The sequence below is a fragment of the Callionymus lyra genome, chromosome 4 (genome assembly GCF_982586985.1).
Source record: "Callionymus lyra chromosome 4, fCalLyr1.hap1.1, whole genome shotgun sequence".
NCBI classification, from domain to species: domain Eukaryota; kingdom Metazoa; phylum Chordata; class Actinopteri; order Syngnathiformes; family Callionymidae; genus Callionymus; species Callionymus lyra.
Window position 1 is genome coordinate 775,307 of NC_141821.1, and position 22,194 is coordinate 797,500.

A 22,194-nucleotide genomic window follows, 5' to 3' on the forward strand; every position below is an offset into this window, starting at 1 on the left:
CAGATACTATCATGTGGTCAGATACTGTCATGTGGTCAGATACTATCATGTGGTCAGATACTATCATGTGGTCAGATACTGTCATGTGGTCAGATACTATCATGTGGTCAGATACTATCATGTGGTCAGATACTATCATGTGGAACAGACTCACACAGACTCACACAGACTCACTCACACACACACACAGACACAGACTCACACAGACTCACAACACGAAGAAAAGCGTCGACTCAGCAGTAAATCAAGTTTATAGAAAGACATAAAAATCTTCATCACAACAACATTGTTTTATAAAATGTACATCAGAAAAATATGACGTCATAGCGAACACGTGGTCCAGAGTCCGCCAGCAGGGGGCGCTCTACACGCAGGACTTCTCTCTGTTGATGAACAGACTCTCCTGACAGAACGGGTTCACCAGCACGACGCTGCTGCCCCCATAGTCGCCGTTAGGGGGCAGACAAGAGTCCAGGTCCTGCAACGACAGGCAGCGTGAGTGACAGGTCATGTGACCGCTGGGAGGAGGAAGAGAAGAGAGTTGGAAGAGGAGGAAGAGAGAAGGAAAGGGGGATGACTCAGAGAGAAACTAATCAATCATGTGAAGCTACAGAAGCTGAAGAATGAATGAAATAATAAGTGAATGAATGAAGGAATGAATGAAAGAATGAAAGAATGAATGAAAGAATTAATTAATTAATTAATTAATGAAAGAATGAATGAATGAATGAATGAACGAACGAATAAAAGAAAGAATGAAAAAATAAATGAATGAATAAAAGAAACAATGAAAGAATTAATTAATTAATTAATTAAAGAATTAATTAATTAATTAAATAATGAATAAATGAAAGAATAATTGAATGAATGAATACAATAAAGAATAAACGAATGAATAAAAGAAAGAATTAATGAATGAATAAAAGAAAGAATTAATTAATTTAAGACAGAGAGAAATAATAAATGAATGAACAAATGAATAAGATAAAGAATTAAATAATTAATTAATTAAAGAAAGAATGAAAGAATAAATAAATGAATAAAAGAAAGAATAAATGAATGATTAAAAGAAAAAAGGACCGATGAAAACTTTCTCAATCATTCAACGTGTCATGAGCAACAACGTCCACTAGATGGAGACATTTAACTCAATAACAACAATCGTGATTCTAAACATTTTGAATGAATGTTTTTAAATACATTTTATATTTATTTGATTTTAGTGAGAAGACAATTGTACACAAACTGGCTGAGGAACGTACCTCACTCTCCAGAGTGTGGATCTCCTTAGGAAGCTCGACGGCGTGTCGGCTGAAGTAGTCCATGGTGATGGCGTTGTTCCAGTAGCTCAGGTTCTCCTGCCCTGAAGACTTCCTTCGTCGCTTCAAGCAGCAGACGGTCAACAACACAGCTGAGGAGACACTCCACGTTATTACTGTGTTACACTAGTATGACTGTGTTATTACTGTGTTATTACTGTGTTACACTAGTATGACTGTGTTATTACTGTATTATTACTGTGTTATTACTGTGTTACACTAGTATGACTGTGTTATTACTGTATTATTACTGTGTTATTACTGTGTTACACCAGTATGACTGTGTTATTACTGTGTTATTACTGTGTTACACTAGTATGACTGTGTTATTACTGTGTTATTACTGTGTTACACTAGTATGACTGTGTTATTACTGTGTTATTACTGTGTTACACCAGTATGACTGTGTTATTACTGTGTTATTACTGTGTTACACTAGTATGACTGTGTTATTACTGTGTTATTACTGTGTTACACCAGTATGACTGTGTTATTACTGTGTTACACTAGTATGACTGTGTTATTACTGTGTTATTACTGTGTTACACTAGTATGACTGTGTTATTACTGTGTTATTACTGTGTTACACTAGTATGACTGTGTTATTACTGTGTTATTACTGTGTTACACCAGTATGACTGTGTTATTACTGTGTTATTACTGTGTTACACTAGTATGACTGTGTTATTACTGTGTTATTACTGTGTTACACCAGTATGACTGTGTTATTACTGTGTTACACTAGTATGACTGTGTTATTACTGTGTTATTACTGTGTTACACTAGTATGACTGTGTTATTACTGTGTTATTACTGTGTTACACCAGTATGACTGTGTTATTACTGTGTTATTACTGTGTTACACCAGTATGACTGTGTTATTACTGTATTACACCAGTATGACTGTGTTATTACTGTGTTATTACTGTGTTACACCAGTATGACTGTGTTATTACTGTGTTATTACTGTGTTACACCAGTATGACTGTGTTATTACTGTGTTTTTACTGTGTTATTACTGTGTTATTACTGTGTTATTACTGTGTTACACTAGTATTACTGTGTTATTACTGTGTTACACCAGTATGACTGTGTTATTACTGTGTTTTTACTGTGTTATTACTGTGTTATTACTGTGTTACACTAGTATTACTGTGTTATTACTGTGTTACACCAGTATGACTGTGTTATTACTGTATTACACCAGTATGACTGTGTTATTACTGTATTACACCAGTATGACTGTGTTATTACTGTGTTATTACTGTGTTACACCAGTATGACTGTGTTATTACTGTGTTATTACTGTGTTACCCCAGTATGACTGTGTTATTACTGTGTTATTACTGTGTTACACTAGTATTAGTGTTATTACTGTGTTATTACTGTGTTACACTAGTATTACTGTGTTATTACTGTGTTACACCAGTATGACTGTGTTATTACTGTGTTATTACTGTGTTATTACTTCATTACACCAGTGCGGCTGTTATTACTGTGTTATTACTGTGTTACACCAGTACGACTGTGTTATTACTGTGTTATTACTGTATTACACCAGTTTAACTGTGTTATTACTGTGTTATTACTGTGTTAATACTTCATTACACCAGTGCGACTGTGTTAGTACTGTGTTATTACTTCATTACACCAGTGCGACTGTTATTACTGTGTTATTACTGTGTTACACCAGTACGACTGTGTTATTACTGTGTTATTACTGTGTTATTACTGTATTACACCAGTTTAACTGTGTTATTACTGTGTTTGATTGTTAAAGCGCTTTGTGACCCTGGTCTCGAAAAGCGCTATATAAATAAATATTACTTACTTACTTACTTACTTACTTATTACTGTGTTAATACTTCATTACACCAGTGCGACTGTGTTATTACTGTGTTATTACTTCATTACACCAGTATGACTTTGTCATTACTGTGTTATTACATGAGTATGACTTTATTATTACTGTGTTATTACTTTATTACATGAGTATGACTTTATGACATTATTATTCTGACTTTATTAAGTATGATTAAAATAATTATAAATACTCTATTATCACATGATTATTACTATTATAATAGAGTAATAATGACTATACGATGACAAAACAAAGACGAGGTCATGGACTCACAGCAGGACGACACAGCGACGCTCGTGGTCAACACGATCCAAACCAAGTCCATCCCACTCAGGCAGAAGGTCAGACGCGAGGGTGGGGGGTCCAGGGTGGGTCCTGAGCTGTTGTGCGGGGTCCATGGGGCGAGCGTGGAGGCGGGGTCTTGTCTGTTGAGGAAGTCTCTGCTGGCTGTGGACGGAGGATCCGTGTCCTGGTGTCCGGAGCTGCTGCTGGTCCAGGTGGCGTTGAGCAGCCAGTCTGCTGCCGCGGTGACGTCCTCAGCGGCGCCACCTGGAGGCGAGCTTGGGTCCGAGCCGGTCTGGTTGGCGCTGGTCTGGTTGTCGGGGACGACCGTGAGGGTCTGGAGCTCCGGAGCCGACGTGGAGACGCTGGTCTTGTCCGTCTGGGTTTGGACTGACGTGGGAACCTCGGGCTCCAGCCGCAGCTCACCTGTAGGGGGCTCCACCAGGTGCGAGTCCACCTGTCGCGTCGTGATGCTGTGACGCACCTGAGAGAGTCTCATGTCCTGGCGCACCAGGGCGGCGGGCAGGAGACCCGGAGCGCCCGTCAAGAGTCCGAGCGCGTCTCCTCGGGCGGAACCGGCGCCGGACGGGGCCTCCGTGACCTGGACCGCCCTGGGACCCGCGGGTGTCGGGAGGAGAGTGTTTGCAGGACCACGGGGCCACTGACCACTGCCGGAGCCTTCCTGGTGCCAGTCCGACGTGCTTTGGATGGTTGTCATGGCGACATGCGGGGGTGCATGCGTGGAGAAGTGATGCTGCGTCGATGCTCGTCCTGCTGCGAGGAACACGACCACACCTGAGGACAAACATGTGATTAACACGTGATTAACATGTGATTAACATGTGATTAACACGTGATTAACACGTGATTAACATGTGATTAACATGTGATTAACACGTGATTAACACATGATTAACATGTGATTAACATGTGATTAACACGTGATTAACATGTGATTAACATGTGATTAACACGTGATTAACATGTGATTAACATGTGATTAACACGTGATTAACACGTGATTAACATGTGATTAACATGTGATTAACATGTGATTAACATGTGATTAACACGTGATTAACACATGATTAACATGTGATTAACATGTGATTAACAAGTGAATAACATGTGATTAACATGTGATTAACACGTGATTAACACGTGATTAACATGTGATTAACCTCGATTAACACGTGATTAACATGTGATTAACATGTGATTAACATGTAATCAACATGTGATTAACATGTGATCAACATGTGATTAACATGTGATTAACACGTGATTAACATGTGATTAACATGTGATTAACATGCGATTAACACGTGATTAACATGCGATTAACATGTTGTTAACACGTGATTAACATGCGATTAACATGTGATTAATACATGATTAACATGTGATTAACACGTGATTAACACGTGATTAACACATGATTAACATGTGATTAACATGTGATTAACACGTGAATAACATGTGATTAACATGTGATTAACACGTGATTAACATGTGATTAACACGTGATTAACACGTGATTAACACGTGATTAACATGTGATTAACATGTGATTAACCTCGATTAACATGTGATTAACATGTGATTAACATGTGATTAACATGTAATCAACATGTGATTAACATGTGATCAACATGTGATTAACATGTGATTAACACGTGATTAACATGTGATTAACATGCGATTAACACGTGATTAACATGCGATTAACATGCGATTAACATGTTAACACGTGATTAACATGCGATTAACATGTGATTAACACGTGATCAACACGTGATTTACATGTGATTGACATGTGATTAACATGTGATCAACATGTGATCAACACGTGATAAACATGTTAATCACATGTGATTAACATGTGATTAACATGTGATTAACACGTGAGAGAAGAATGTTTCATATTCTAGGCCAGTGGTCGTTGACCTCTCACAAGTCTCAAAAACCCTTGCGACCTACGACCCCATAAATATAAACATTATAATGCGTTCTCAGTTTCACTTGTATATCTAATACATATATATATATATATATATAATATATACAGTATATATATGCATATATATGTATAATACTGGAAGGAAAAACAATATAATGAAAAGAATATCTGAAAAATGTTTTATATCCTTTTAAACTTAACTTTGACATTTAAAACATTATTATGTGTATTTTGATTTTTATATATTTACATCAAACCTCCCACAAAAAATGATTCAAGTTTGTAAACCAGCAGCAGCTACAGGTTCAATCACTGTAAACTATTGTTATTATGTCAAAATGACACAGCTGTGATTGGATGACTGGGCGGCAAAGCACTGATGACACATACACACTTTAACACACACAAATATAAACACTTTAACACACACACACATATACACACTTTAACACATACACACTTTAACACACACACATATAATATAACATCCGGATATTATGCTCATATCACTAAAGATATGTCTCAACATCAGGATCTATGATCGTGATGCTCTTCTCAACATCAGAGAGTCGATGGAGGACTTCACTCGCGACCGTTACCAACGTCCGGTGAATATGTTTCCGGCTCCGCTTCTCATCGACTCGACTCTGTGGAATATCGTTTGATCTCTCGAGTACCGGGCGATTTCCACAAGGGATGGAGTCGGGCTGGAGTTCAGGTCAGGATGAGACGTGCAGTCGCTCGGAACAACTCTGACGTCATCGAACGTCATCGGTGTTTGATCGACATTCCTCTCGCTGAAGAGCATGACGACACATCAGTGCTGCCGTCTGTCCAGACCTCAACGAAAGGTGGTAAGATTTGTTCATTTCCTCTCTTTAATTCGACTTTTACTACGGAGTTGAACGTGAGTGACAGCTATCAGTCACGTGACATGTTCTCTTCAAAAGATCCCGCTCTGCTGTCAGTGATGTCATCAGTGATGTCATCAGTGATGTCATCAGTGATGTCATCGGTGATGTCATCACTGATGACATCACTGATGACATCACTGACGTCATCAGTGATGTCGTCAGTGACGACATCGGTGCTGAACGTAGGACTTCTTAATGTTCGCTCCATTACTAATAAATCCTTTATTCTTAATGATCTTTTCACAAGAGTTCATTTGGATTTATTATGTCTTTCTGAGACTTGGCAGAGAGAGGAAGAGTTTATTCATCTGAACCAACTCTGTCCAGTAGGGAGCGCTGTCCTGGGGAAGCCTCGCCTCTCTGGTCGTGGAGGAGGTCTTGCTACAGTTTTTAGGGAGAGTTGTTCTTGCAAAGTGATTCAGACACAGGAATTCACTTCTTTTGAGTCTCAGATGATCTTGGTTCTACAAGACCTTTCTATTGTGTGTCAATCTACCGTCCGCCTGGTCCTTCAGTGTTCTTGACTTCAGTGACTTCTTATCTTCCATTATTCAAATCTGTTCTTATTCTTGAGACTTTAATCTACATGTTGATGACGTCACATCTTGTTCTGCTAAAGAACTTTGAACTTTAAGAGAAGCCTTTAATTTTGAGCAACATGTTTCTGAACCCACTCATCAAAAAGTTACTTTTTACTCTTGGCCTGAACATTTCTAATGTATCTGTACATGATGTCCATCTGAGTGATCATTCTCTGTTTAACCTGGACTTCATCCCTGAACCTAAGCCTTTGAAAGTTAGGTCTCAGAGGCGTGTCATCTCAGCCGATACTGCAGACAGTTTTTCTGCTATGTTTGACGCTCTTTCCTTTGATGCCCAGACGTGGACAGTTTGATTCACTGTTTCACTGATCATTGTGTTGAAATACTGGATCAAACCTGTTAAATCGAACTTGAAAATTCAGAAAAAACGGTGCCCTTGGATAAATGAAGATCTGAGTCTGAAGAGACTTTGTTGAAAGACTGAGCGTCTCTGGAAGTCCACTAAACTTGAGGTGCACAGACTTCACCTCAGGGATCTGATGTCTTCATACAATGAGATGGTAGAAACTGCTAGATCTGATTACATCAGAAAACTAGTAGCAGCAAATAAGAACAACCCCAAAGTGTTGTTTGACACGATTAATTCTCTCGTGTCTCCTGCTCCTCAAATCACGCCGGTCTTCTGTGAAGCTGACAGCAATGATTGTTGAGGTTTTTACTGACAAAATTAAATTGATCAAAGAGAAAATCTCTCCCCCTTTGTTTGGAACCCCTACTGTCTCTATGCCCCTCTCCTCCTATTGGTCCTCCTTCACTGCTGTATCTTTGGGTGATATTTCAGCACTAGTGAACAAGATGAAACCCTCCTCTTGCTCAGATGACGTCCTTCCTTGTAGGCTTTTTATCAAAGTATTTGATGTAATTGGCCCCTGGGTTACCAATATGGTGAACCTCTCTCTTTCCACAGGGGTTTTTCCCAATGCATTTAAACATGCCATTGTGGAGCCTCTGCTAAAAAAACCAGGCTTAGACCCAACTGACCTCAGTAATTTCAGGCCTATTTCTAAGCTCCCTTTCTTGTCCAAGATCTTGGAGAAGGTTGTGTCTGAGCAGCTGTTCCTGGATCAGAGCGACATCCATGAGAAGTTTCAGTCTGGCTTCCGTAAACATCTACTGAGACAGTCTTAATGAAAGTGTCCAGTGACATCATGATGTTCTGGTTCTCTTGGATCTGTCGTCAGCCTTTGACACAGTTGATCACCAGATCCTGCTGAGAAGACTGAGGGATGAAGACTGTCTGGGTCTGTGTTAGAATGGTTCTCATCTTATCTTTCTGGGCGCAGTTTTAGTGTATCTGCCAATCAAATGAGGTCTGAATCGGCAGATCTGTTGTGTGGAGTCCCTCAAGGTTCTGTTCTGGGTCCTTTATTGTTTTTGCTGTACTTGATTCCCCTCGGTAAAATCATTCAGAGATTTCCAGATGTTTCTTATCACATTTTTGCTGATGACATCCAGCTCTACTGCTCTGTTGATCCAACTGAGCTCCAGAGGCTGAACTTAGTCAATTGTTGCTAGAAATCAAACAATGAGTGAAAACACTTTACAGCTAAATGTGGACAAAACTGAAACTCTGGTGATTGTTGATGATAAGATTCCAGGGTTGAGTCAGTACTTGAGTGACTTATGTCAGTCTGTCAAACTGAGCCTGAGAAACCTGGGTGTTGTATTTGATAAAGACATGTCTCTTGTTCAACACTGAAGAAAACTGACCAGAAACTGTTTCCTTCAACTGAGAAAAATCTCTAAACTTAGGAAAATGTTGTCAGAACATGATCTGGATCTTATAATCCATGCGTTTGTTTCTTCTCGTCTGGACTATTGTAACAGTTTGTTTTCATGTCTTAACAAGAAGGATCGTCTCGTCTGCAGTTGATTCAGAATTCTGAGCCGCTCTAGTAGAAGAACTCACATTTCTCCTTCAAACTCTTCACTGGCTTCCAGTTTCTTTCAGGATCAACTTTAAAATTCTGGTTCTTACTTTCAGATCTATTCATGGTCAGACCTTCATGATCTGATCCAGCCTTACACCCCAGCTCGGGCTCTGAGGTCTGTGGATCAGAATCTACTTATGGTTCCACGCACACGACTCAGGACCAGAGGAGAGAAATCCTTCCAGGCTGTTGCTCCTAAGCTTTGGAACAATCTTCTCTCTCTTTGCGCTTGATGATCTACTGACTCCTTTAAGAAACATGTGTGTTTGATGATCTACTGACTCCTTCAAGAAACATGTGTGTTTGATGATCTACTGACTCCTTCAAGAAACATGTGTGTTTGATGATCTACTGACTCCTTCAAGAAACATCTGTGTTTGATGATCTACTGACTCCTTCAAGAAACATGTGTGTTTGATGATCTACTGACTCCTTCAAGAAACATGTGTGTTTGATGATCTACTGACTCCTTCAAGAAACATCTGTGTTTGATGATCTACTGACTCCTTCAAGAAACATCTGTGTTTGATGATCTACTGACTCCTTTAAGAAACATCTGTGTTTGATGATCTACTGACTCCTTCAAGAAACATCTGTGTTTGATGATCTACTGACTCCTTCAAGAAACATCTGTGTTTGATGATCTACTGACTCCTTTAAGAAACATGTGTGTTTGATGATCTACTGACTCCTTCAAGAAACATGTGTTTGATGATCTACTGACTCCTTTAAGAAACATCTGTGTTTGATGATCTACTGACTCCTTCAAGAAACATCTGTGTTTGATGATCTACTGACTCCTTTAAGAAACATGTGTGTTTGATGATCTACTGACTCCTTCAAGAAACATGTGTTTGATGATCTACTGACTCCTTCAAGAAACATCTGTGTTTGATGATCTACTGACTCCTTTAAGAAACATCTGTGTTTGATGATCTACTGACTCCTTTAAGAAACATCTGTGTTTGATGATCTACTGACTCCTTTAAGAAACATGTGTGTTTGATGATCTACTGACTCCTTCAAGAAACATGTGTGTTTGATGATCTACTGACTCCTTTAAGAAACATGTGTGTTTGATGATCTACTGACTCCTTCAAGAAACATGTGTGTTTGATGATCTACTGACTCCTTCAAGAAACATGTGTGTTTGATGATCTACTGACTCCTTCAAGAAACATGTGTGTTTGATGATCTACTGACTCCTTCAAGAAACATCTGTGTTTGATGATCTACTGACTCCTTCAAGAAACATCTGTGTTTGATGATCTACTGACTCCTTCAAGAAACATCTGTGTTTGATGATCTACTGACTCCTTCAAGAAACATCTGTGTTTGATGATCTACTGACTCCTTCAAGAAACATGTGTGTTTGATGATCTACTGACTCCTTCAAGAAACATCTGTGTTTGATGATCTACTGACTCCTTCAAGAAACATCTGTGTTTGATGATCTACTGACTCCTTCAAGAAACATGTGTGTTTGATGATCTACTGACTCCTTCAAGAAACATCTGTGTTTGATGATCTACTGACTCCTTTAAGAAACATCTGTGTTTGATGATCTACTGACTCCTTTAAGAAACATCTGTGTTTGATGATCTACTGACTCCTTTAAGAAACATCTGTGTTTGATGATCTACTGACTCCTTCAAGAAACATCTGTGTTTGATGATCTACTGACTCCTTTAAGAAACATGTGTGTTTGATGATCTACTGACTCCTTCAAGAAACATGTGTTTGATGATCTACTGACTCCTTTAAGAAACATGTGTGTTTGATGATCTACTGACTCCTTCAAGAAACATGTGTGTTTGATGATCTACTGACTCCTTTAAGAAACATGTGTGTTTGATGATCTACTGACTCCTTCAAGAAACATGTGTGTTTGATGATCTACTGACTCCTTCAAGAAACATGTGTGTTTGATGATCTACTGACTCCTTCAAGAAACATGTGTGTTTGATGATCTACTGACTCCTTCAAGAAACATCTGTGTTTGATGATCTACTGACTCCTTTAAGAAACATGTGTGTTTGATGATCTACTGACTCCTTCAAGAAACATGTGTTTGATGATCTACTGACTCCTTCAAGAAACATCTGTGTTTGATGATCTACTGACTCCTTCAAGAAACATCTGTGTTTGATGATCTACTGACTCCTTCAAGAAACATGTGTGTTTGATGATCTACTGACTCCTTCAAGAAACATGTGTGTTTGATGATCTATTGACTCCTTCAAGAAACATCTTAAGACGTTTCTATTTGTTCAGGCTTTTCCTTGAATTTCTGGAACTCCTGTGTTGTTCTCAGTATTATCTTGATCTTTGAAGTATGTACTTTTTTGAGTATTGTTTTGATTGTTTAAGCGCTTTGTGACCCTGGTCTCGAAAAGCGCTATATAAATAAATATTACTTACTTACTTACTTACTATAAACACTTTAACACACACACACACATATACACACTTTAACACACACACATATACACACTTTAACACACACACATATAAACACTTTAACACACACACACATATACACACTTTAACACATACACACTTTAACACACACACACATACATATACACACTTTAACACATACACACTTTAACACACACACACAGTGTGTTGTCCAGACGACATCAGCAGGATGTTGTGACGGTTGTATGCGTCTGTGTCGTCATGGAGACCGAGTGTGTGGGAGGGAAAGTGAAGATTTTCATCACAACCTGACAGAGAATTCTATCAATGATCGTCTATCAATGATCGTCTATCAATGATCGTCTATCAATGATCGTCTATCAATGATCGTCTATCATGATCATCTATCAATGATTATCTATCAATGATTATCTATCAATTATTATCTATCAATTATTATCTATCAATGATTATCTATCAATGATTATCTATCAATTATTATCCATCAATGATTATCTATCAATTATTATCTATCAATGATTATCTATCAATTATTATCTATCAATGATTATCTATCAATTATTATCTATCAATGACAAAACATTGTCACAAATGTTGCGAATGCTTCGAGACTGGTCTCAACGGGTCAGTTTGACCCACCATCATGATAGCCTCTTGTTGAATGTTCTACGTGAAGAAGGTTTTAACATGTTCTACATGAAGAAGGTTTTAACATGTTCTACGTGAAGAAGGTTTTAACATGTTCTACATGAAGAAGGTTTTAACATGTTCTACGTGAAGAAGGTTTTAACATGTTCTACGTGAAGAAGGTTTTAACATGTTCTACGTGAAGAAGGTTTTAACATGTTCTACATGAAGAAGGTTTTAACATGTTCTACGTGAAGAAGGTTTTAACATGTTCTACATGAAGAAGGTTTTAACATGTTCTAAGTGAAGAAGGTTTTAACATGTTCTACATGAAGAAGGTTTTAACATGTTCTACGTGAAGAAGGTTTTAACATGTTCTACATGAAGAAGGTTTTAACATGTTCTACGTGAAGAAGGTTTTAACATGTTCTATGTGAAGAAGGTTTTAACATGTTCTACGTGAAGAAGGTTTTAAAATGTTCTACGTGAAGAAGGTTTTAACATGTTCTACGTGAAGAAGGTTTTAACATCTTCTACGTGAAGAAGGTTTTAACATGTTCTACCTGAAGAAGGTTTTAACATGTTCTACATGAAGAAGGTTTTAACATGTTCTACGTGAAGAAGGTTTTAACATGTTCTACGTGAAGAAGGTTTTAACATGTTCTACGTGAAGAAGGTTTTAACATGTTCTACATGAAGAAGGTTTTAACATGTTCTACATAAATAAGGTTTTAACATGTTCTACATGAAGAAGGTTAACATGTTCTACATGAAGAAGGTTTTAACATGTTCTACATGAAGAAGGTTTTAACATGTTCTACATGAAGAAGGTTTTAACATGTTCTACGTGAAGAAGGTTTTAACATGTTCTACGTGAAAAAGGTTTTAACATGTTCTACATGAAGAAGGTTTTAACATGTTCTACGTGAAGAAGGTTTTAACATCTTCTACGTGAAGAAGGTTTTAACATCTTCTACGTGAAGAAGGTTTTAACATGTTCTACATGAAGAAGGTTTTAACATGTTCTACGTGAAGAATGTTTTAACATCTTCCACGTGAAGAAGGTTTTAACATGTTCTACGTGAAGAAGGTTTTAACATGTTCTACAAGAAGAAGGTTTTAACATGTTCTACGTGAAGAATGTTTTAACATCTTCTACGTGAAGAAGGTTTTAACATGTTCTACGTGAAGAAGGTTTTAACATGTTCTACATGAAGTAGGTTTTAACATGTACTACATGAATTGCTGGGATCTATTTTTCCTTAATCAACTGTAGTCTTATTTCAACTGTATAGTGTCTTGAGATAACTTTGTTATGATAAGACACTTTAAATACAATTGAATTGAATAGAATTGAAGAAGGTTTTAACATGTTCTACGTGAAGAAGGTTTTAACATGTTCTACAAGAAGAAGGTTTTAACATGTTCTACGTGAAGAAGGTTTTAACATGTTCTACGTGAAGAAGGTTTTAACATGTTCTACAAGAAGAAGGTTTTAACATGTTCTACGTAAAGAAGGTTTTAACATGTTCTACATGAAGAAGGTTTTAACATGTTCTACATTAAGGTTTTAACATGTTCTACATGAAGAAGGTTTAAAATGTTCTACATGAAGGTTTTAACATGTTCTACGTGAAGAAGGTTTTAACATGTTCTACGTGAAGAAGGTTTTAACATGTTCTACATGAAGTAGGTTTTAACATGTTCTACATGAAGAAGGTTTTAACATGTTCTACGTGAAGAAGGTTTTAACATGTTCTACGTGAAGAAGGTTTTAACATGTTCTACGTAAAGAAGGTTTTAACATGTTCTACATGAAGAAGGTTTTAACATGTTCTACATGAAGGTTTTAACATGTTCTACATGATGGTTTTAACATGTTCTACGTGAAGAAGGTTTTAACATGTTCTACGTGAAGAAGGTTTTAACATGTTCTACATGAAGTAGGTTTTAACATGTTCTACATGAAGAAGGTTTTAACATGTTCTACGTGAAGAAGGTTTTAACATGTTCTACGTGAAGAAGGTTTTAACATGTTCTACGTAAAGAAGGTTTTAACATGTTCTACATGAAGAAGGTTTTAACATGTTCTACATGAAGAAGGTTTTAACATGTTCTACATGAAGGTTTTAACATGTTCTACATGAAGGTTTTAACATGTTCTACATGAAGAAGGTTTTAACATGTTCTACAAGAAGAAGGTTTTAACATGTTCTACATGAAGAAGGTTTTAACATGTTCTACGTGAAGAAGGTTTTAACATGTTCTACATGAAGTAGGTTTTAACATGTTCTACATGAAGAAGGTTTTAACATGTTCTACGTAAAGAAGGTTTTAACATGTTCTACATGAAGAAGGTTTTAACATGTTCTACATGAAGGTTTTAACATGTTCTACATGAAGAAGGTTTTAACATGTTCTACATGAAGTAGGTTTTAACATGTTCTACATGAAGAAGGTTTTAACATGTTCTACGTAAAGAAGGTTTTAACATGTTCTACATGAAGAAGGTTTTAACATGTTCTACGTGAAGAATGTTTTAACATCTTCTAAGTGAAGAAGGTTTTAACATGTTCTACATGAAGAAGGTTTTAACATGTTCTACAAGAAGAAGGTTTTAACATGTTCTACATGAAGAAGGTTTTAACATGTTCTACATGAAGAAGGTTTTAACATGTTCTACATAAAGAAGGTTTTAACATGTTCTACATAAAGAAGGTTTTAACATGTTCTACATAAAGAAGTTTTTAACATGTTCTACAAGAAGAAGGTTTTAACATATTCTACATGAAGAAGGTTTTAACATGTTCCTCAAGACTCATCAGCAGTGACCGCTCTTGACGTCTCCGCGACACACTCTCAGCCCCGCCCCACATGTTGAGAAGTGGTGGAACACAGTTACACAAACATGTGACACGACAATAACACACACTAGATTCACACCTGCTGAAGGTTCAACAGATGATTCATCTGGAACTTTCTGAGTCTTCAAGCGTCTGTGAGTCTCGAGTTAAGAGTTGAAGTTACTGACACAAACAGGAAGTTGAGATCTGGACTTCCTGTTTCAAATGAAAGTTAAACTGTGTTCAGAGACTCCTGTTGAGTCGCCGTTGACTCACAGACGATCATGTGACTCACAGACGATCATGTGACTCACAGACGATCATGTGACTCACAGACGTTCATGTGACTCACAGACGATCATGTGACTCACAGACGATCATGTGACGCACAGACGGTCATGTGACGCACAGACGATCATGTGACGCACAGACGATCATGTGACTCACAGACGATCATGTGACTCACAGACGATCACGTGACGCACAGACGATCACGTGACTCACAGACGATCATGTGACTCACAGACGATCATGTGACGCACAGACGATCATGTGACTCACAGACGATCATGTGACTCACAGACGATCATGTGACGCACAGACGATCATGTGACTCACAGACGATCATGTGACTCACAGACGATCATGTGACGCACAGACGATCATGTGACTCACAGACGATCATGTGACTCACAGACGATCATGTGACTCACAGACGATCATGTGACTCACAGACGATCATGTGACTCACAGACGATCATGTGACGCACAGACGATCATGTGACTCACAGACGATCATGTGACTCACAGACGATCATGTGACTCACAGACGATCATGTGACTCACAGACGATCATGTGACTCACAGACGATCATGTGACGCACAGACGATCATGTGACTCACAGACGATCATGTGACTCACAGACGATCATGTGACGCACAGACGATCATGTGACTCACAGACGATCATGTGACTCACAGACGATCATGTGACTCACAGACGATCATGTGACTCACAGACGATCATGTGACGCACAGACGATCATGTGACTCACAGACGATCATGTGACTTACAGACGATCATGTGACTCACAGACGATCATGTGACGCACAGACGATCATGTGACGCACAGACGATCATGTGACTCACAGACGATCACGTGACTCACAGACGATCACGTGACTCACAGACGATCACGTGACTCACAGACGATCATGTGACTCACAGACGATCATGTGACTCACAGACGATCATGTGACTCACAGACGATCATGTGACTCACAGACGATCATGTGACGCACAGACGATCATGTGACTCACAGACGATCATGTGACGCACAGACGATCATGTGACGCACAGACGATCATGTGACGCACAGACGATCATGTGACGCACAGACGATCATGTGACTCACAGACGATCATGTGACTCACAGACGATCATGTGACTCACAGACGATCACGTGACTCACAGACGATCACGTGACTCACAGACGATCACGTGACTCACAGACGATCACGTGACTCACAGACGATCACGTGACTCACAGACGATCACGTGACTCACAGACGATCATGTGACTCACAGACGATCATGTGACTCACAGACGATCATGTGACGCACAGACGATCATGTGACTCACAGACGATCATGTGACTCACAGACGATCATGTGACTCACAGACGATCATGTGACTCACAGACGATCATGTGACTCACAGACGATCATGTGACGCACAGACGATCATGTGACTCACAGACGATCATGTGACTCACAGACGATCATGTGACTCACAGACGATCATGTGACTCACAGACGATCACGTGACTCACAGACGATCACGTGACTCACAGACGATCACGTGACTCACAGACGATCATGTGACTCACAGACGATCATGTGACGCACAGACGATCATGTGACTCACAGACGATCATGTGACTCACAGACGATCATGTGACGCACAGACGATCATGTGACTCACAGACGATCATGTGACTCACAGACGATCATGTGACGCACAGACGATCATGTGACTCACAGACGATCATGTGACTCACAGACGATCATGTGACTCACAGACGATCATGTGACTCACAGACGATCATGTGACTCACAGACGATCATGTGACGCACAGACGATCATGTGACGCACAGACGATCATGTGACTCACAGACGATCATGTGACTCACAGACGATCATGTGACTCACAGACGATCATGTGACTCACAGACGATCATGTGACTCACAGACGATCATGTGACTCACAGACGATCATGTGACGCACAGACGATCATGTGACGCACAGACGATCATGTGACTCACAGACGATCATGTGACGCACAGACGATCATGTGACTCACAGACGATCATGTGACTCACAGACGATCATGTGACGCACAGACGATCATGTGACTCACAGACGATCATGTGACGCACAGACGATCATGTGACTCACAGACGATCATGTGACTCACAGACGATCATGTGACGCACAGACGATCATGTGACTCACAGACGATCATGTGACTCACAGACGATCATGTGACTCACAGACGATCATGTGACTCACAGACGATCATGTGACTCACAGACGATCATGTGACGCACAGACGATCATGTGACGCACAGACGATCATGTGACGCACAGACGATCATGTGACTCACAGACGATCATGTGACGCACAGACGATCATGTGACTCACAGACGATCATGTGACTCACAGACGATCATGTGACGCACAGACGATCATGTGACTCACAGACGATCATGTGACGCACAGACGATCATGTGACTCACAGACGATCATGTGACTCACAGACGATCATGTGACTCACAGACGATCATGTGACTCACAGACGATCATGTGACGCACAGACGATCATGTGACTCACAGACGATCATGTGACTCACAGACGATCATGTGACTCACAGACGATCATGTGACTCACAGACGATCATGTGACTCACAGACGATCATGTGACTCACAGACGATCACGTGACTCACAGACGATCACGTGACTCACAGACGATCACGTGACTCACAGACGATCATGTGACTCACAGACGATCATGTGACTCACAGACGATCATGTGACTCACAGACGATCATGTGACGCACAGACGATCATGTGACTCACAGACGATCATGTGACTCACAGACGATCATGTGACGCACAGACGATCATGTGACTCACAGACGATCATGTGACTCACAGACGATCATGTGACGCACAGACGATCATGTGACTCACAGACGATCATGTGACTCACAGACGATCATGTGACGCACAGACGATCATGTGACTCACAGACGATCATGTGACTCACAGACGATCATGTGACTCACAGACGATCATGTGACTCACAGACGATCATGTGACTCACAGACGATCATGTGACGCACAGACGATCATGTGACTCACAGACGATCATGTGACTCACAGACGATCATGTGACTCACAGACGATCATGTGACTCACAGACGATCACGTGACTCACAGACGATCACGTGACTCACAGACGATCACGTGACTCACAGACGATCATGTGACTCACAGACGATCATGTGACTCACAGACGATCATGTGACGCACAGACGATCATGTGACTCACAGACGATCATGTGACTCACAGACGATCATGTGACGCACAGACGATCATGTGACTCACAGACGATCATGTGACTCACAGACGATCATGTGACGCACAGACGATCATGTGACTCACAGACGATCATGTGACTCACAGACGATCATGTGACTCACAGACGATCATGTGACTCACAGACGATCATGTGACTCACAGACGATCATGTGACTCACAGACGATCATGTGACGCACAGACGATCATGTGACTCACAGACGATCATGTGACTCACAGACGATCATGTGACGCACAGACGATCATGTGACTCACAGACGATCATGTGACTCACAGACGATCATGTGACTCACAGACGATCATGTGACTCACAGACGATCATGTGACTCACAGACGATCATGTGACTCACAGACGATCATGTGACTCACAGACGATCATGTGACTCACAGACGATCATGTGACGCACAGACGATCATGTGACTCACAGACGATCATGTGACTCACAGACGATCATGTGACTCACAGACGATCATGTGACTCACAGACGATCATGTGACTCACAGACGATCACGTGACTCACAGACGATCACGTGACTCACAGACGATCACGTGACTCACAGACGATCACGTGACTCACAGACGATCACGTGACTCACAGACGATCATGTGACTCACAGACGATCATGTGACGCACAGACGATCATGTGACTCACAGACGATCATGTGACTCACAGACGATCATGTGACGCACAGACGATCATGTGACTCACAGACGATCATGTGACTCACAGACGATCATGTGACGCACAGACGATCATGTGACTCACAGACGATCATGTGACTCACAGACGATCATGTGACTCACAGACGATCATGTGACGCACAGACGATCATGTGACTCACAGACGATCATGTGACTCACAGACGATCATGTGACGCACAGACGATCATGTGACTCACAGACGATCATGTGACTCACAGACGATCATGTGACGCACAGACGATCATGTGACTCACAGACGATCATGTGACGCACAGACGATCATGTGACTCACAGACGATCATGTGACGCACAGACGATCATGTGACTCACAGACGATCATGTGACGCACAGACGATCATGTGACTCACAGACGATCATGTGACTCACAGACGATCATGTGACTCACAGACGATCATGTGACGCACAGACGATCATGTGACTCACAGACGATCATGTGACGCACAGACGATCATGTGACTCACAGACGATCATGTGACTCACAGACCATCATGTGACTCACAGACGATCATGTGACGCACAGACGATCATGTGACTCACAGACGATCATGTGACGCACAGACGATCATGTGACTCACAGACGATCATGTGACTCACAGACGATCACGTGACTCACAGACGATCATGTGACTCACAGACGTGACTCTCAGAGTCTGGACCAGAACCATGTTCTTATCAGAACCAACAATCCTTGGATGACGTGTCTGAAGTCCATCTGTTCTCAGGGTGTGTTCCTGGTCCTGGTCCCTCAGGTCCAGGCATGGATAAGGACTTCTTTGAACAGGATCATAATGACTCCGCTTTCCCAGGTTGCCATGGTTACTATCAGAAGAATCTGGCTGAGGAACACCAAATATGTCCAGAGCTGTTTACCAGGAAGCTGCTTCTGACATCAGCAGGAAGTGGAAACTTTAAACAGGAAGTTCCAGGACTCCGACAGGAAGCTGAATTAAAGTGATAACACAGAGTCTCTGAAGACCGAGTCGTGATGAGTCGTGAGAGGAATTGAACCAACATCCTGAAGCACCGGCACAGCACATACCTCTGCCAAGGTCACCTAGCGACCCTCAAACATTTCTTCTCCAGCAGGTGGCGCCACTGGGCAACTTCATGTGACTTCAACACTCATGAGGTTCTGACCCTCATGGTCCATGTTCACATGTTCCTTTGATCTCTGACCAGAACCAAGGTACGGGGCCGAAGACAGCCACACACCTGAGGGCCACACATACACCTGAGACCCACACATACACCTGAGGGCCACACATACACCTGAGAGCCACAAATACACCTGAGAGCCACACATACACCTGAGAGCCACACACACACCTGAGAGCCACACATACACCTGAGGGCCACACATACACCTGAGAGCCACACATACACCTGAGAGCCACACATACACCTGAGAGCCACACACACACCTGAGAGCCACACATACACCTGAGAGCCACACATACACCTGAGAGCCACACATACACCTGAGAGCCACACATACACCTGAGAGCCACACATACACCTGAGGGCCACATACACACCTGAGAGCCACACATACACCTGAGGGCCACACATACACCTGAGAGCCACACATACACCTGAGAGCCACACATACACCTGAGGGCCACACATACACCTGAGAGCCACACATACACCTGAGAGCCACACATACACCTGAGGGCCACACACACACCTGAGGGCCACACACACACCTGAGGGCCACACACATACACCTGAGGGCCACATACACACCTGAGGGCCACATACACACCTGAGGGCCACATACACACCTGAGGGCCACACACACACCTGAGGGCCACATACACACCTGAGGGCCACATACACACCTGAGGGCCACACACACACCTGAGGGCCACACACACACCTGAGGGCCACATACACACCTGAGGGCCACATACACACCTGAGGGCCACATACACACCTGAGGGCCACATACACACCTGAGGGCCACACACACACCTGAGGGCCACATACACACCTGAGGGCCACATACACACATGAGGGCCACATACACACCTGCGGGCCACATACACACCTGCGGGCCACATACACCTGAGGGCCACACACACACCTGAGGGCCACACACACACCTGAGGGCCACATACACACCTGAGGGCCACACACACACCTGAGGGCCACACACACACCTGAGGGCCACACACACACCTGAGGGCCACATACACACCTGAGGGCCACATACACACCTGAGGGCCACATACACACCTGAGGGCCACATACACACCTGAGGGCCACATACACACCTGAGGGCCACATACACACCTGACTCAGGTCTTTGACACTTTGATGGAAAATGAAAGTCAAACTTCTAGACAAGAATACAGGAAGTTGAAAGAAACATCAGAAGCTTGCGAGTCTCGACCCCTGACCCCTGACCCCTGACCCCTGGACTCACTCAGGCAGCGCAGGACCTGCAGGCTGGTCTTCATGGTATCACGTGCTCCTCCTCCACAGTGCTCATGGTTCTCTGAGGGACACAAACACACACAGGTCAGTGTGTTGACCACAACATTAACAATCCACCACATGTCCCAGCTACCCGGGGGAAGACACCTGCACATGGGTGTGTACAGGAGGACCTGGATCTTCTCTCTGGACCAGAACCCCATTACCTCCTGCTGACTCGTCATCTCTGATCTTACTGTGATGAACTCGGCTCTCGACTCCTCAGGTCTGAATCATGTGATGTTTAAACTCGGCTCTCGACTCCTCAGGTCTGAATCATGTGATGTTTAAACTCGGCTCTCGACTCCTCAGGTCTGAATCATGTGATGTTTAAACTCGGCTCTCGACTCCTCAGGTCTGAATCATGTGATGTTTAAACTCGGCTCTCGACTCCTCAGGTCTGAATCATGTGATGTTTAAACTCAGCTCTCGACTCCTCAGGTCTGAATCATGTGATGTTTAAACTCGGCTCTCGACTCCTCAGGTCTGAATACTGCGATGTTTAAACTCGGCTCTCGACTCCTCAGGTCTGAATACT

The 22,194-nt window shown here is 41.7% G+C and overlaps 1 protein-coding gene across 1 annotated transcript in view; it reads right to left on the reverse strand.

The window, feature by feature from the left end:
• Positions 1-233: 233 nt before the first annotated feature.
• The window catches only part of tmem108 (transmembrane protein 108), a 59,299-nt gene continuing 37,338 nt past the window's right edge, over positions 234-22,194 (reverse strand). Inside the window, exons 2-5 of the mRNA XM_087790257.1 lie at positions 21,607-21,678; positions 3,457-4,260; positions 1,263-1,411; positions 234-478 (exon numbers count right to left, since the gene is read on the reverse strand). Of these exons, the coding sequence (XP_087646383.1) occupies positions 365-478; positions 1,263-1,411; positions 3,457-4,260; positions 21,607-21,640 (1,101 nt within the window). The 5' untranslated portion in view covers positions 21,641-21,678 and the 3' untranslated portion in view covers positions 234-364. The remainder of the gene's footprint in view (positions 479-1,262; positions 1,412-3,456; positions 4,261-21,606; positions 21,679-22,194) is intronic.